This window comes from Microcebus murinus, chromosome 11 (genome assembly GCF_040939455.1).
Source record: "Microcebus murinus isolate Inina chromosome 11, M.murinus_Inina_mat1.0, whole genome shotgun sequence".
NCBI classification, from domain to species: domain Eukaryota; kingdom Metazoa; phylum Chordata; class Mammalia; order Primates; family Cheirogaleidae; genus Microcebus; species Microcebus murinus.
The window spans coordinates 46,825,768-46,839,702 of NC_134114.1; the positions used below are offsets into that span (position 1 = coordinate 46,825,768).

The 13,935-nt window shown below is 34.2% G+C and overlaps 1 protein-coding gene across 2 annotated transcripts in view; it reads left to right on the forward strand.

Annotated features, from left to right (window-relative positions):
• The window catches only part of CWC27 (CWC27 spliceosome associated cyclophilin), a 224,328-nt gene that overhangs the window by 175,280 nt on the left and 35,113 nt on the right, over positions 1 to 13,935 (forward strand). For both annotated transcript variants that reach the window (XR_012921686.1, XM_012784066.3), the window contains exon 13: positions 3,175 to 3,278. Coding sequence is in view for 1 of the 2 variants with exons in the window: in XM_012784066.3 (XP_012639520.1) it covers positions 3,175 to 3,278 (104 nt within the window). In the remaining variant the exon portion in view is untranslated. The remainder of the gene's footprint in view (positions 1 to 3,174; positions 3,279 to 13,935) is intronic.

The window sequence follows — 13,935 nt, forward strand, 5'->3', positions numbered from 1 at the left end:
AATACATTATTAACTTATTTTCATGGAGTCACAAAGTCTTCTGAATAGCAGTGGTAGTGACTATACTACCAAAGATGCTAAGGATCACTCTTATTCATGCATTCCTCCTTTTTTTCCCCCTTGTAGCAAATAATTATTAAGAATCTACCAGGTACTAATCACTGTATTTGCTGGTCAACACATGGACACGTTCCTGCCCTCTCTGAGCTATCAAGGAAAAGAGCTAGTTAAATAAATAACACCAATAAAAGGGGGTGAACACTATGAAAGGGCAGATACAGGGAACCAACTAAATGTTTAACAGTAGGACCTAACATGACCTAAAAATCTAGGAAGGCTGTCCTGAGCAAATTGTTTGTCAGCTGATCTTTGAAGACTGAATAGAAGATAGCCAGGTGGAGACAGGTTGTGGCTAGACAAAAGGAACAGTACATATATGAGAAGTTTTTGACCTCTTTGCAAAGAACTAAAACATGTTAAATATGACTATGACATAAATTAAGAGAGGGAGAAAGATGAAACCAAAGAGGTAAGCAGGAGTCAGTTCAAGCAAAGTTAAGGAGTTTAGATTTACCCTAAGGGTAATGGGGAACCATTGACAGAGGAAGTGATTTGATCTCATTTGCATTTGGGGAAGATCTTAACAACCTAGCTGCAGTGTGGATAGTAGACTAGAAGCAGAGGTGGATTGGAGGCACAGAAGCCAGTTGGGAGACTCTTGGATATAGATAGGCATGAACAGAGTCTGCCAAGGCCAGGCCCCTTCAGAATAGCTTCTCCATGCTGGGAAGGCTCTTGCTGTGCTGAAGAGCCATGCTGTAAGGGGTTGATCATTCATTCCTTTAGCAAAAGCCAAAAGACTGAGTAATTCCCCTGTACATGCCAAACAGAAATGCTCTTCTTCACCCTATACTGTGCCCCATTATTTTTATGATTTTTTTTTCTGCCCAGTGCCTTCTCTTGCCCTTAGAATGCAATGCAGCTAGACAAAGTCCAATCTTGAATATAGAAGAAGCTAAGAAAGGCCAAGAGAATGTTTTTGGTTTGCCACAGTCCCCCCTCTTTGAGCAAATGCCAATAGCTCATTAATTGGCTCTAAAAACTGCCTCACCATAACTCAAGGAGAAAGATCTAGGTCTGTTGTAATTTTCTAGTAAGTTTTTAAATTTCATTCCACTAGGGAATCTTTTTTGTTTTCATTTTTCCTTATGCCCTTAGAAAAGACATTTCCAAATGTACCAAAGTCCTTCAATAAAAATTGATAGGGTTTACTTCTAAGCAGGTTAGATAGATATAGCTATATACATATGGAAATTTATCTTTATATAACATAGATATAGATATATAAACATATACATACACACACAAAAGCACATACACAAAAAAAGCCTTAAAGGATATATACCAAAATGTTTAGCAATAGTTATTCTAAGTGCTAGGATAATAGTTATTTTGTTTCGCTTCTGTTTTCCAATATTTTTACAGTAAACTTTTTCATATTATAAAGCAAATACAATAACAGTTTGTAAACAATAGGAGTTTTTTTAAGTGAATGTGGTTTGGAAACAAGGGATGCTTTCTCTGTTAATATTGTTTGAAGAGTTCTATCATTGACAGATATTTAATGTGTTTCCATTTTTTCCATTTGTATGAATATTGCTATGATAGAAGATGTTCTATCATCTCTACTCTAAAAGCAAATATCTAAAACCTAACACTAGGTAGCCTTCAGAATGCCTATGATGATATTCTATAGGAATTTATAAATTTTCTCCAAAACTCACCTCATTCAACAGCTATGGTAATATGTATATTTTCAGCTATTGTCTGTGGTCATTAAATTTTGCAGACATGTATAAGGCAATTTTCACCATCTTTTTTTAGCAATCACAGCCTTTTTTCTTAAAGTTCTTTTGGCATTACTTGTTTTTATTAAGCCTAGGTACTAGACTTCCAAAACCTACTTAATCTTTTCATGAAATGTGATCTTAATGATATTCTCTAGATAAATTCTGGAGCTTAGGAATTTACTGGGACTCCTTAATATACCCATTATTCACAGATTGAACTATCATGCATCCTTTTCCTTATGAACTATGAGGATTTTAGTATTGAATTCAACATATCAAAACATTGATTTATCCCATTTTACAATAAGGTGCTCTTTAAACCCGTAAAGTGGAAAACGTTTTCTAGCTTGTGTTCTCTACTAAAATTGTGGAGTAGACTGTTAAGGTATAGCCAGGAGACAATGTGGTTACAAAACTGTAGCTACCTGTTGCTTCTTCTTGCTCACAGAGAGCCTGGGAACCAAACAAGAATTCAGAGTAATGTTCCCCCACCACCTTTTTTTGAAAAATATACTCAACATAATATTTGTATCTTCCTTCTTTTATTTAACAACAGAATATAATGCTTCATGTTGATAATTTTTAATAGCAGTGTAATAGCATGGTTATGGCTTTTTACCAAATTTATCTACTTTCTTATTGACAGATATTTAATGTGTTTCCATTTTTTCCATTTGTATGAATATTGCTATAGTGCACATCTTGTGCATAAGCCATTTTCTGTGTTTCAGATTATTTTTGTAGAATATATTCCCAACATTATAATTATTGAATCAGAGGAAATTATCATTTTATAGTTTCTAATATGTATCAGCAGCTTTCTAAAGATACTATTCCAATTTACTCATCTTCCAACAGTTAATATATTCATTCATTCTACCTTCCCAATATTGATATTTTTACATTTTTAGAAATTTTTTAAATAAAAAATACTACTTGTTGTTGGTGTTTTGTTTTTGATTCCATATATCTTAGTGAGTTACCTCCCTGTCTTATGAACATCAAAAACATAACTATTAATAAGCATGTGTTTTTAAAAGTTGAAGTATCTTCTACATAAGCAAATTTATGTTCCCCAAAACAGAAAATGGTCATGTATCTCTAAGGAAAAATATCAGTGGAAATCCAAATAGGACAATGTCAAGGTTTATTAATATCACCTACTGTTACAGCCTGAGGGCAATTTTGTTATTTTTCTTCAAAATCAGACATCTAAGTGTTTTACATCCAAGTAGGATATTTTCTTTTCTACCAAACTTAACTGTCTCTTTTAAAGTTATATTTATCTATATAAGAAAATTTAGCAGTCTAATTGTTATTTCAGACCCTTGCGCTGCTGAACCAGTTTAAATCTAAACTCACTCAAGCAATTGCTGAAACTCCTGAAAATGACATTTCTGAAACAGAAGTAGAAGATGATGAAGGATGGTAAGGGCTTTGATTTCTTTATATTAACCATAAACAAATAGGCTCAAAGCAGAGATTGTATTGGGACATTTCCAATATATCTTTTTTTTCAGACCTTCATCACGATAGGGCCTCAGCACCCTTTACTTCATTTCAATTCAATATAAAGTGAAATAAATAAACACACCAAGCACTCAATAAACAAGCATTTATTGAGTGCTTGATGGGTCCCTATATTGTGCTAGCCTGTGAAAAATACAAGAAATATATGAAAACATTCCTGATCTAAGCAACTTTCTAATATTGTGGAAAAGGTAAGACTCATGTTAAACAACTAGAAAACAACCTTAAAAGACAATGAATCAATAATTTTGTATGCTTTCCCACACACATTGTAGAACTCGGTAATCCATTTCATACTCCTGCTAACTTCCTCTTCAAATTTATGATCTACAGGATCCTAGCAACATGTACATAGATAATTTTATTTTTATCTTTGGATATTTTTCAGCTTTTTCATACACTGATAAGAAATAAATTAATGGCATGTCTGTGTCCTTTGCTTAGAACTTCATCCTATACCAGCAAAAAGAATAAAAACTGTGTTTTTCTTTATCACACCCCTCTGTCCTCAAGCTGACTTCACATGCAGTATATTAGGACTCCCCACACCTAACTGCCTCCACCTCCCACGACAGCCTGGCTCAGGCACATTGCTGCAAGCAAGCCAGTGCATCACCCCCCACACATGACTCACCCTCTGGAGCCTCTGAACCATCACATGTGCCATTACCCCAACCCAGAATCATAGCCTCAGTTCTCGCTGCCAGACAGCATCTCCCTTATTTCAAAACTCTGTTCAACACTCCCATCCTCCAGGAAACCAGTCAACAAGATTTGTTGAGCACTCACAAATCTACAGGGTGGAGGAAGGAGGGCTGGGACACACATTTAAAAAGACATAAAAACACTCATTAAGAAAACATTCAAACACGTAAGACTCTGCAACTGTATATAACTTTAATCAAAAGGGCTGAGGGGATAACAATTTGAATGGAATGAATCCTACCCAAGCTAGGTCCCTGAAAGCACTTGTATATTTCTCCATTAATTTATAGTTTTCATATGATGTGGGTTATAATGCCAATTTTTGTAAAATTCTAGATCTCTTTTAATCGCGTTCTATTATTTATATATATTTGTTTATACTTAAATTGAAAGTTGCTTCAAGGCAGAAGCTAGCTCCTTGCATAGTTCTGTGCCAAAGGTAAAGGCTCAGCAAGTGTTGATTGACCCATAGAGATAAATGCACATTACATAGAAGAACGTTCTGTTTTTTATATGACTGGACAGGTTTAGTTTTATTTTGGATTCCTTGAATGTCTCAAAATATCTTTCAAATGTTTTGGGTTCAGCCACCACACAAAAAATGTTTTGCCAAGTCCTCTTCCCCTTATTTTTGAATCCATATGCATTTTTAAAGGAAATATGACCCATGTGTTTCTGATTCATTTACACTTAACTCATCAAGATGGTGTTTTGTAAGAGCAGTTTGATGCCCAATAAGTTTTTTTAGCCTTTTTATAAGCCACTTAAGTCCTTTTTTATTGAACAGGAAAGTCACCAACAAATTCAAACCCCAAAAGTTTCATTTGAAACTCATAACCCACAGGATTCGAATTTACTTTCAACTTGGCAAGACCATTTAACTTCCCAAGGTTCTTCCTAGCCCCTTGGTTCAGTATTGTCTCATTTGAATTCCTCATTACCTTCAGATACCAATTATGTGTTTTTAAAAGTGTGATTCTTATTTTTGATCTGATTTGATAATACAATTTTCTATCTAATGTTCTCATTGGAAAGTTAAACAAATGGGAAAACTTCACCAGACATGGGAGTAAAAATAACTGGTCAATGATGTTGGCTAATTCTCCATCTGAAGAAAAAAATAAGTGGTGAAGAAGCGGAGAATAAGTTAAAGGAACCATTAGCAGGTCTTTAGGGCATTCATTTATGCTTTTAATTGTAATCTTCTAAACAGAAAGTCAGCTGTACACTATGTACCTCCAGAAGTTGTTTGTTATTTCTTGTATCTAACATCTAAGAAAAATACCTTTAGTATTCAAGGCACTATGTAGAATCTTACAGAATTCATAGGGCCCTCATGTTGCAATATAGACCATTGAATTTCTGTAACTTGATAAGCAACAACTTCATTTCTGTTCATAAATAAACCAGTTTAGTTTTATCAAGCCTCTGGTGATTTAGATCCTCTCTCATAAAGCATATTCTACTCAGGAAAGGAGTCTTGTATTCAAAATGATTTATAGCAAATATTATGAGTGCATGGCATGTGCATGTGTGTTATGCATAAATTACATGGTTCCCAGACTATTTTGTAGGTCACGGTTGCCGCTTTTCTAAGAAGTGAAAGTCAGCCAGTGTGCTGTACTACACTGTCAGGATCTGTTATCTGAGGTAGAATGATTGCTTCTAAGACATTTTTATGTGTCCGCATGAGTGGCCACACATTGAGGAATCATTTTCATTTTCTGTCAAGATAGAAACCATTACCAATTTGTTATGTTTTCTTTTACTTGGCAAACTATTCTATTTGCATTTTTGGCTTAGCTGCTGTATTGGCATGGTATACAACAGACATTTGGGTACCATTCAGCAGTATTCTACTTTTTATGCAAAAAAAAAAAGTGAGAGGGGGAGAGAAAGAAAAGAAATATGATTCTATTGTAAACAGTGCGTATGGTGTTTGATAATTATTCCCAGATTTCACTGACTAACAAAGCATTTAAAGAAGTGTTACTAGTAGATCTAAGCCGAAATGCATGATAGAAATTTTTCACTCAGAATTACTAGGATTCTTTCTTTGTTCAGATGTATACCACCAATATTTGGTGGCATTGATGGTATCAGAGTCCAGTTTAACAGGTAGTCTCTTTGCCACTGTATTCCTTAATCCCACAGCATCACAGACTCACACAGCTATAGACTCCTTCTTCCAGCATGGATTTTATAAAACTGATTAGACACATGGCTGCAGGCATCAGCCAAAGGATTCATATGACCATATGGATGAAGTCCATATGCCAATTGGGTTTGGTTAGATAAAGCTTGATTAGCTCCCAAAGCAGTTTTGAGAGAGCTGCAGCTGACAAGGCAGTGGAGAGACTATAAAAAAGGAAAGCCACCTGCTCCTTATACAACAAAATTGGCATTTCTGAGAGGAGAAAAATGAAGTCTGTGAGAGTAGACTTTGATCTTACCAACATTAACTATTCACTAGTATGTTCCATTGAAAATTTTTTTCCAGATTGTTAAATCTAAGGTTACCTTAAAACTTTATGACAAATATACATGATAAAACAATAAACATAATGATCTGCCTGCCTTCTTCCCCCTTTCTCCTTTCTCTCTCCTCCACCACTTTCCTCCATAGTACATACAATATTCAGTATTATAAAAATTTGAAAAACACTAACAATTACATGATTGTCTCAAATAAATATTTTAACGATTGTTATATAATTAAAAGATGTTCACTGTAGAAAAATCAGAATGTAGACCTTTACTTCTTAGAAGTAAATAAAAATCACGTGTGATCTCAAACTCAAAAATGAGTACTATTAATTTATGCATATTAATTTTATATTTTGCTATTTATACTAAATATGTAAAAGTATATGTTTAGACTTGTTAATTTATACACTTCCAGACTTATCTGTACACATGCATATTTTAAGCAGGAATGGGATTATAAAGTACTACAGTTCTGTAGCTTCCCTTTTCCCTCAGCAATATATAGTGACTGTTTCTCCTTGTTATACATAATTTTATGACATAATTTTTATATTTTGAAATATGGCCATGTAGTGTTCTACTATATAATATGATGAACCACAAATATACTTGGCCATGTTGTTGGGTATTTAGGCTCTTTCCAGTTTTTTTATTATAAACAATGCTGTAATGGATATCCTTGCATCTATGTCATTGCCCATTTTCTCAGGATAAATTTCTAAAATTGGAATTACTTACTCAGTGAGTGTGCATTTTAGGCTTCTGCTAAATATTTTCAAATGGCTCTCCCAAAATGTCATTCCAATTTATACTCCCAAGTTAATATCATTTAAGATGTGTCTCTAGGGATATTAGAATCTCAAGAATTAATTAAGGTTCCTTGCAGTGCTTTGTGAAAGAGAATAATGTTTTAGAAGAAATGCTTTGCCTTTGTAAATGATTTAAAAATACAAATACAGTCTGATTTGCTTCTGTTTTTAATAAAACTATACAAATTTCAAAATAGCTCCCCTTCTCAAGAGCCTCATCTCTAAGTGGTCTTGTTATTGGTTGTGAAAAACTCTCCTTCTAAGATAATTCTATGGGTTAAAACTTCTGGATCTGGATTTTTTTTCAGTTTTATTACTGCACCTTGGCTGATATTAAAAATAAGTTTTATCCATCAGTCAGACAGTTTTTTTCTGTTAGAGATTGAAGTTCTGAGAACCAAGATTTGGCTTGAAGAAGGTTTAACGCCTTCCTCTGGAGTTAGCATAGTACAAAAACAACAAGTTCTAGCTGTCTGGACTGTCCATGATATTGAAAATATCATGCAATATTATTGGGTTTTTTAAATTCTTATATTTATGCCTCGTCTCTCCAAATACATTATCATAAAATAATGTCTTATTGATTCTAACTAAACTAATACATCACCCATTTGTTGAGCTCAATAACTCTGTGGGATAGGTATTAATATCTTTGTTTTACACATGAGGGAACTGAGGCATAGTCAAGTTAAATAATTTCTCTGCTTTTTGGTCCTTATAGCACCTCATCTAGTGCCTGACATATAACAGACTTTTAAAAAATATTTGTTTATTCTATGTGTATCAAGATCTGTCCTGGGGGAAAGAGTGGTGGGATATGTACACTACTGTTACTGCTGATTAGCTGGAAAAGGGGGATGGAGAAGGATAAGAGGCACCAAGAGGCATGGAAAGGAGATATAGTTAACTTTTCCTTTAAATGTGTTTCAGTCGTTTCCCTTGTTACAATGAGCGATCCAGTAGTAATTTTAATCTGTCCTGTGCTTATTCATCTTCTATATTTCCTCTTTGATGAAGTATCTGTTCAAGTCTTTTGCCATTTTTTAATTGAGTTTGTTTTCTTAATGTTGAGTTTTGAGAGTTCTCTGTATAATCTAAATCCAAGTCCTTTTGAGATATGTGATTTGCAAGTTCTTTATCAGATATCTGATTTTTCTTCTATGCTATAGTGCTTTTTAAAATTTATTTTTTGCTTATTTTATGTATTACTTTTATTTTATTAATAGTGCCTTTCACAAAGTAAAAAATCTTAATATTGATAAAGTCCAATTTACTGATTTTTTTCCTTTATGTCTTATGCTTTTGGTGTCATGTCTAAGAACTCTGCCTAACCTTAAGTAACACAGATTTTCTTCCAAGTTTTCTTTTAAATATTTTATAGTTTTATATTTTACAGTTAAACCTATTACTCATTTTGAATAAATTTTTATATAAGAAATGAAGTTTAGGTTAAGGTTCCTTTTATTCACATGGATGTCCAGTTGTTCCACTACCATTTGTGTTTAAAAGACTATTCGGTCTCCATTGAACTGCCTTTACACTTTTGTCAAAGATCAGTTGATTATATTTATATAGGTCTTTTCCTGGAGTCTCTATTATGTTTCATTAATCTATGTGTTTATCCTTCTACCAATATCACATTATCTTGATTATTACAGCTTTATAGTAAATTTTGAAATCAGGTAGTATGATTCTTCTAACTTTCTTCTTTTTTCAAAATTGTTCTGGCAATTTGTCTATATCTATAAAAAAAATCTGCTGGGAAATTTATTTGAATTTCATTAAGTTTATTGATTAATCTGAGGAGAATTGACATCTTTACTATCTTGAATTTTCCAAAACATAAACATATAGTTATGATTCCCCATTTATTTAGGTCTCCTTTGATTTGGTTCATCATTATTTTGTAGTTATTAGCATACATATCCTGTACATGTTTTGTTGGATTTATACCTGCGTATTTCTTTTGTGTGTATAGCTGTTATAAATAGTATTTATTTTTATTTTGGATCCAAATTATTTCTCACCATTATATAAAAATATGCTTGCTTTTTCTGTATTGGCCTTATATCCTACAACCTTGCTAAATTCACTTATTAGTTCTAGGATTTTGTGGGGTTTATTTTTTTTCTTCTCCACCCCACCTACCACCCCTATTTAGCCAGGAAGGTACCTCTTTCAGTTCTAAGAGCATTTTGCATTGCTTTTGTTTTATAGAGGCCTTGGAATTTTCTATGTAATCATGTTGCCTATAAATGCAGGCAATTTTATTTTTTTCCTTTCCAATATGTATGATAGTTCAGGTTTCTTTCTGGTATTATTTCTCTTCTATCTAAAGAACTTCCTTGAACAATTCTTTCAAAGCAGATCTAAATTCTGGGTTGACAGGTCATATATTTTAACACTTTAAAGATGTTTGTTCCACCAAATTCTGATCTGCATGGTTTTTATTAGAAAATCTTTACTTGTTCAAATTGTTGTTTCCTTATAAATAATGCATTATATTTTTCTAGTTGTTTAAGATTTTTTTCTTTGTCTTTAGTTTTTTCAAGTTTGTTTTGTATGTATAGGTGTGGATTTCTTTGGGTTTATTCTGTGTGGGGTTGGCTGAGCTGCTTAAATCTGTAGGTTTGTGTCTTTCACTAAATTTGGGAAGTTTTCAGATACTATTTCTTCAAATATCTTGCCTTCAACACACACTCTTTCTCCTCTCTAGGACTCTAATGACACAAATTTTAGACCTTTGCTGTTTTCCCACAGGTCCCTAGGCTTCAGTAATTTTGTTCAGTCATTTTTCTCTCAGTCCAGATTGGATAGTTTGTAATGATGTGTCTTCCAGTCCACTTTTTCCTCTATCACCTCCATTCTACTGGGCCCATCCAGTGGGTTTTTTATTTTGATTACTTTTCAGTTCTAAAACTTCTATTTGTATTCATTTTTATGTTGAAGCTTTCTATCTTTTCATTTATTTCAAAAGTGTTGAGCTTTCTTGGAGCATTTTTACGATAACTGTTTTAAAATCTTTGTCAAATAATTCCAATGTCTGTCTTCTCAGTATTAGTATCTGTTGATGGTCTTTTCCCATGCAAATTGAGATTTTCCTGGTTCCTCATATGCTGAGTAATTTTTTATTGTATCCTAAGCATTTTTAATATTATGAGTCTCTGGGTCTTATTAAATCCTATGAAGGATGTTAATATTTTGTTATAGCAGACAATCAACCCATCTGGGCTCACAAGTTCTGACCACCCTTCTGTGGGATTTGGTTTCAGTCTCAGTCTTGTTTTCAATGCCTGTGCATTGCTATTTGTATCTGTCCCGTGTGTGCCACAAAGTGGCCAGTCTGGGACCTGGCTGTTGGACTATCTTTTACTTAAGTTCTCAAAGTCTTTGGTGTGTGGTTTAGTGTCAGATCCTCACACTGACTTTATGAGGTCTCTTTCCTCTTCACAGTTTCCTCAATCCCTTCTACCATCCTGGGCCTCCCCTTTTTGATCTCCAGCCAGAAAGTTGGAGCTTCAGTTACATTGTTCTGCCATGCACTTTTTGCAACTGTGCCTTCATTCAGGGCCAAGCTGTGGTAGAAAAGAGAGGGGGAAAAAACCAACAGGGTTTTTATCCCACCCTCTTGGGACTACAGCTCCTAAGAATTGTTTATCAATATGCCCCTTTTTTGTAATCCTAGCACTCTGGGAGGCCGAGGTGGGCGGATTGCTCAAGGTCAGGAGTTCAAAACCAGCCTGAGTGAGACCCCGTCTCTACCATAAAAATAGAAAGAAATTAATTGGCCAACTAATATATATATATATATAAAAATCAGCCGGGCATGGTGGCTTGTGCCTGTAGTCCCAGCTACTCAGGAGGCTGAGGCAAGAGGATCGCTTGAGCCCAGGAGTTTGAGGTTGCTGTGAGCTAGGCTGACGCCACGGCACTCACTCTAGCCTGGGCAAGAAAGCGAGACTCTGTCTCAAAAAAAAAAAAAATATGCCCCTTTTTTTTCCTTTGGAGATTCCCAAATCTGCAGTGTTCTGCAGTTGTTCTTTTAAGATTTACGCATAAGTAGTAAATTTTCTCAGACTGGATTGTGCTGAATTATTTCACCTAGCAGCATATCTCATTTCTTTCAGCTGCTACCTATTAAGATCCTTTTTTTAAAAAAAAGAAAATTTAGGTAGTACTCAATTCTTCTTAGCATGAATAATTTCTTTTCTTTTAAAAATTTATCTTAATAGTTGACACTGAATTGTTCTTAGAGAGAATAATGTATTTCTTGGGGAAAGTATTGTGCCTTGGTAAGGCTCACAGACTGAAGATCAATACATTAGGAGCATCTTCAAATCACAAAAGGTGATCACCAAACAATTCACTGTTATCCTCTTGTTACCTAAGAGGATACTTTAGGCTCAAAGATCATAGGAGAAGTAGGTAGTAACCTACCACAGGCAGGAACTCAGGGCTTTTTGGATAGTACTCTACAATGCCCCTTCAATATTTATATCTCAATGCTTGAGATAAGAAGAGAGGGAGTGGATTGGTATTGAAAGATGCAGTGGTTGATGTGACCTATCTCCAGGATCTCTTAACAGCCTCCATTGAAGTTGTACTTATGTGAGTAGTGTTTGGTTTTGGACTCAGGAGGGCCGAGACTCAAATTCTTTTTGCATGGTGTGGGCCAAAGGAAGCTAGAGCATAAGAGGCAAAAGAGGCCTGAAAATCACAAGGCATGCTGGCAATTAGCAGAAATCTTTTGGAGGGATTTGGATGTCTGTGGGCTGTGGAGGGGTACAGAGGCTCACAGATGGTTCATAATAGGATAATACCTGAAGTCTTAAATTAAGTTAATAAAATGTGTTTGGCTCAGTTAATCTGAAGAAAGCAATACTGGTAGTTCATGGAGTCAAAAGAAGAGTGTATTTTGCCATAAAAGCTTGTTGCTAAATAATCTCTAAGGAAATTGATCTGTTTTTTGTTCACTAATATAAAGTACTCCCCCTTGTTCTTCTTGCCAAGAATTTCAACTAAGTGATCAACTGCAAGACAAATTTCCATTCATCAGCTTTTGGGGAGTAATATTTACAGTAGTTACTGTAATTATGCTTTATATAGCCTTTATCAGAGCTCTAGAGTTTGTATTTGTTTAGATGTCATCCTTAATTCACAAACTTCTAATTTCCAGCCTATAGGTAAATTATGCTGTCTGTTTTCTTACAGTTCAGATAATGAGCCTTTTGTACTCATTCAATTGCTGCTGTCATATAAGCCTTATCACTGCTTATCAATTAAGGACTCTAAATATGCTATTTTTTTTCTTAAAATGTGCAATTATTAATCCTTAAGCTTTATATGAATACTTATCATCTAGTGAAACTAAAATTTTTCAATGGCATTAATACTGCGGCACAGTATTTATGGGCTCAGTTTATTCAAATAGGTCATACTCAGTTTGTATATTTTGAAAGCTATTCTTATTCCATTTGAATGTTTTTAATGTAAATAATGTGTGAGGTGTGGAATGTGGAGTAAAGTTAAACATGACACCCATCACCATTGATTTATAGTCTAATATCCCAAGTGAGATAAGATGTCTTTGTAAGGAAGAAGATTTCTGCTTAGAACAGATATTGGGAGTAAATTATGAACTGCTTTCATAGTCATTGGCAAGAAACCTTACATTCACTAGGATTCCTAACTCTCCTGATGTGGTTTGATCTTTCCCATGTAACTTGGGACTGTTATCCTCTTGTTACCTAAGAAGATACTTCAGGCTCAAAGATCAAAGGACAAGTAGGTAGTAACCTACCAGAGGCAGGAACTCAGGGATTTTTGGATAGTACTCTACAGTGATCCTTCAATATTTATTTAGCTATTAATATTATATTTACTTGACCAAAGGAAGTTTTCTTTACTATTGTTTGTTTAACTCAAGTTTGAGTCTTTAGGTCAAGTCACTGCATTAAACCACATGGAATCCAATTAAAGATTGAAAATGAACAAATTTGCTCTGCCCCAAGTGGCATTTATATTTTCATAGGCTTTTTTGTTTTAGCATTTCTGAAGAACCACTTTAAGATGAAATCCTTTCTTTTCTTTTAAAATCATTTGTTAAGTATATTTTAGCTAATTATCGGTTATTCAGATTATTTAATTAAAGATTATACAAAATAACTGACAGAATAGAAATTACTTATACTTGACTTTAAAGTAAGTATACATCCTTTGCATGCTTTTTACCCAAGTCTTCTACTGGTAGTAGAAGATGAAGTTAGCTCTGGATCCCACCAATTCATTCTTAAAGCAAATATTTGCATGTATTATACTACATTTCAGGTGGGTACCCTGCAAGGACCTTTATCCTATCTCTCATTTTACCTTCACAAGAGCCTCATAGATTAGGGAGTAGCTGTGGTAGATTTGTTTCTCATTACTCCATCAGGTAATTAGTATTATTTACATTCTATAAATGAGGAACTGTGGCTCAAAGAAATTAAATTATTTACCCAAGATCACATGGTAATAAATGGTAGGGGTATCTGTCACCCTCACGAGCCCAAACT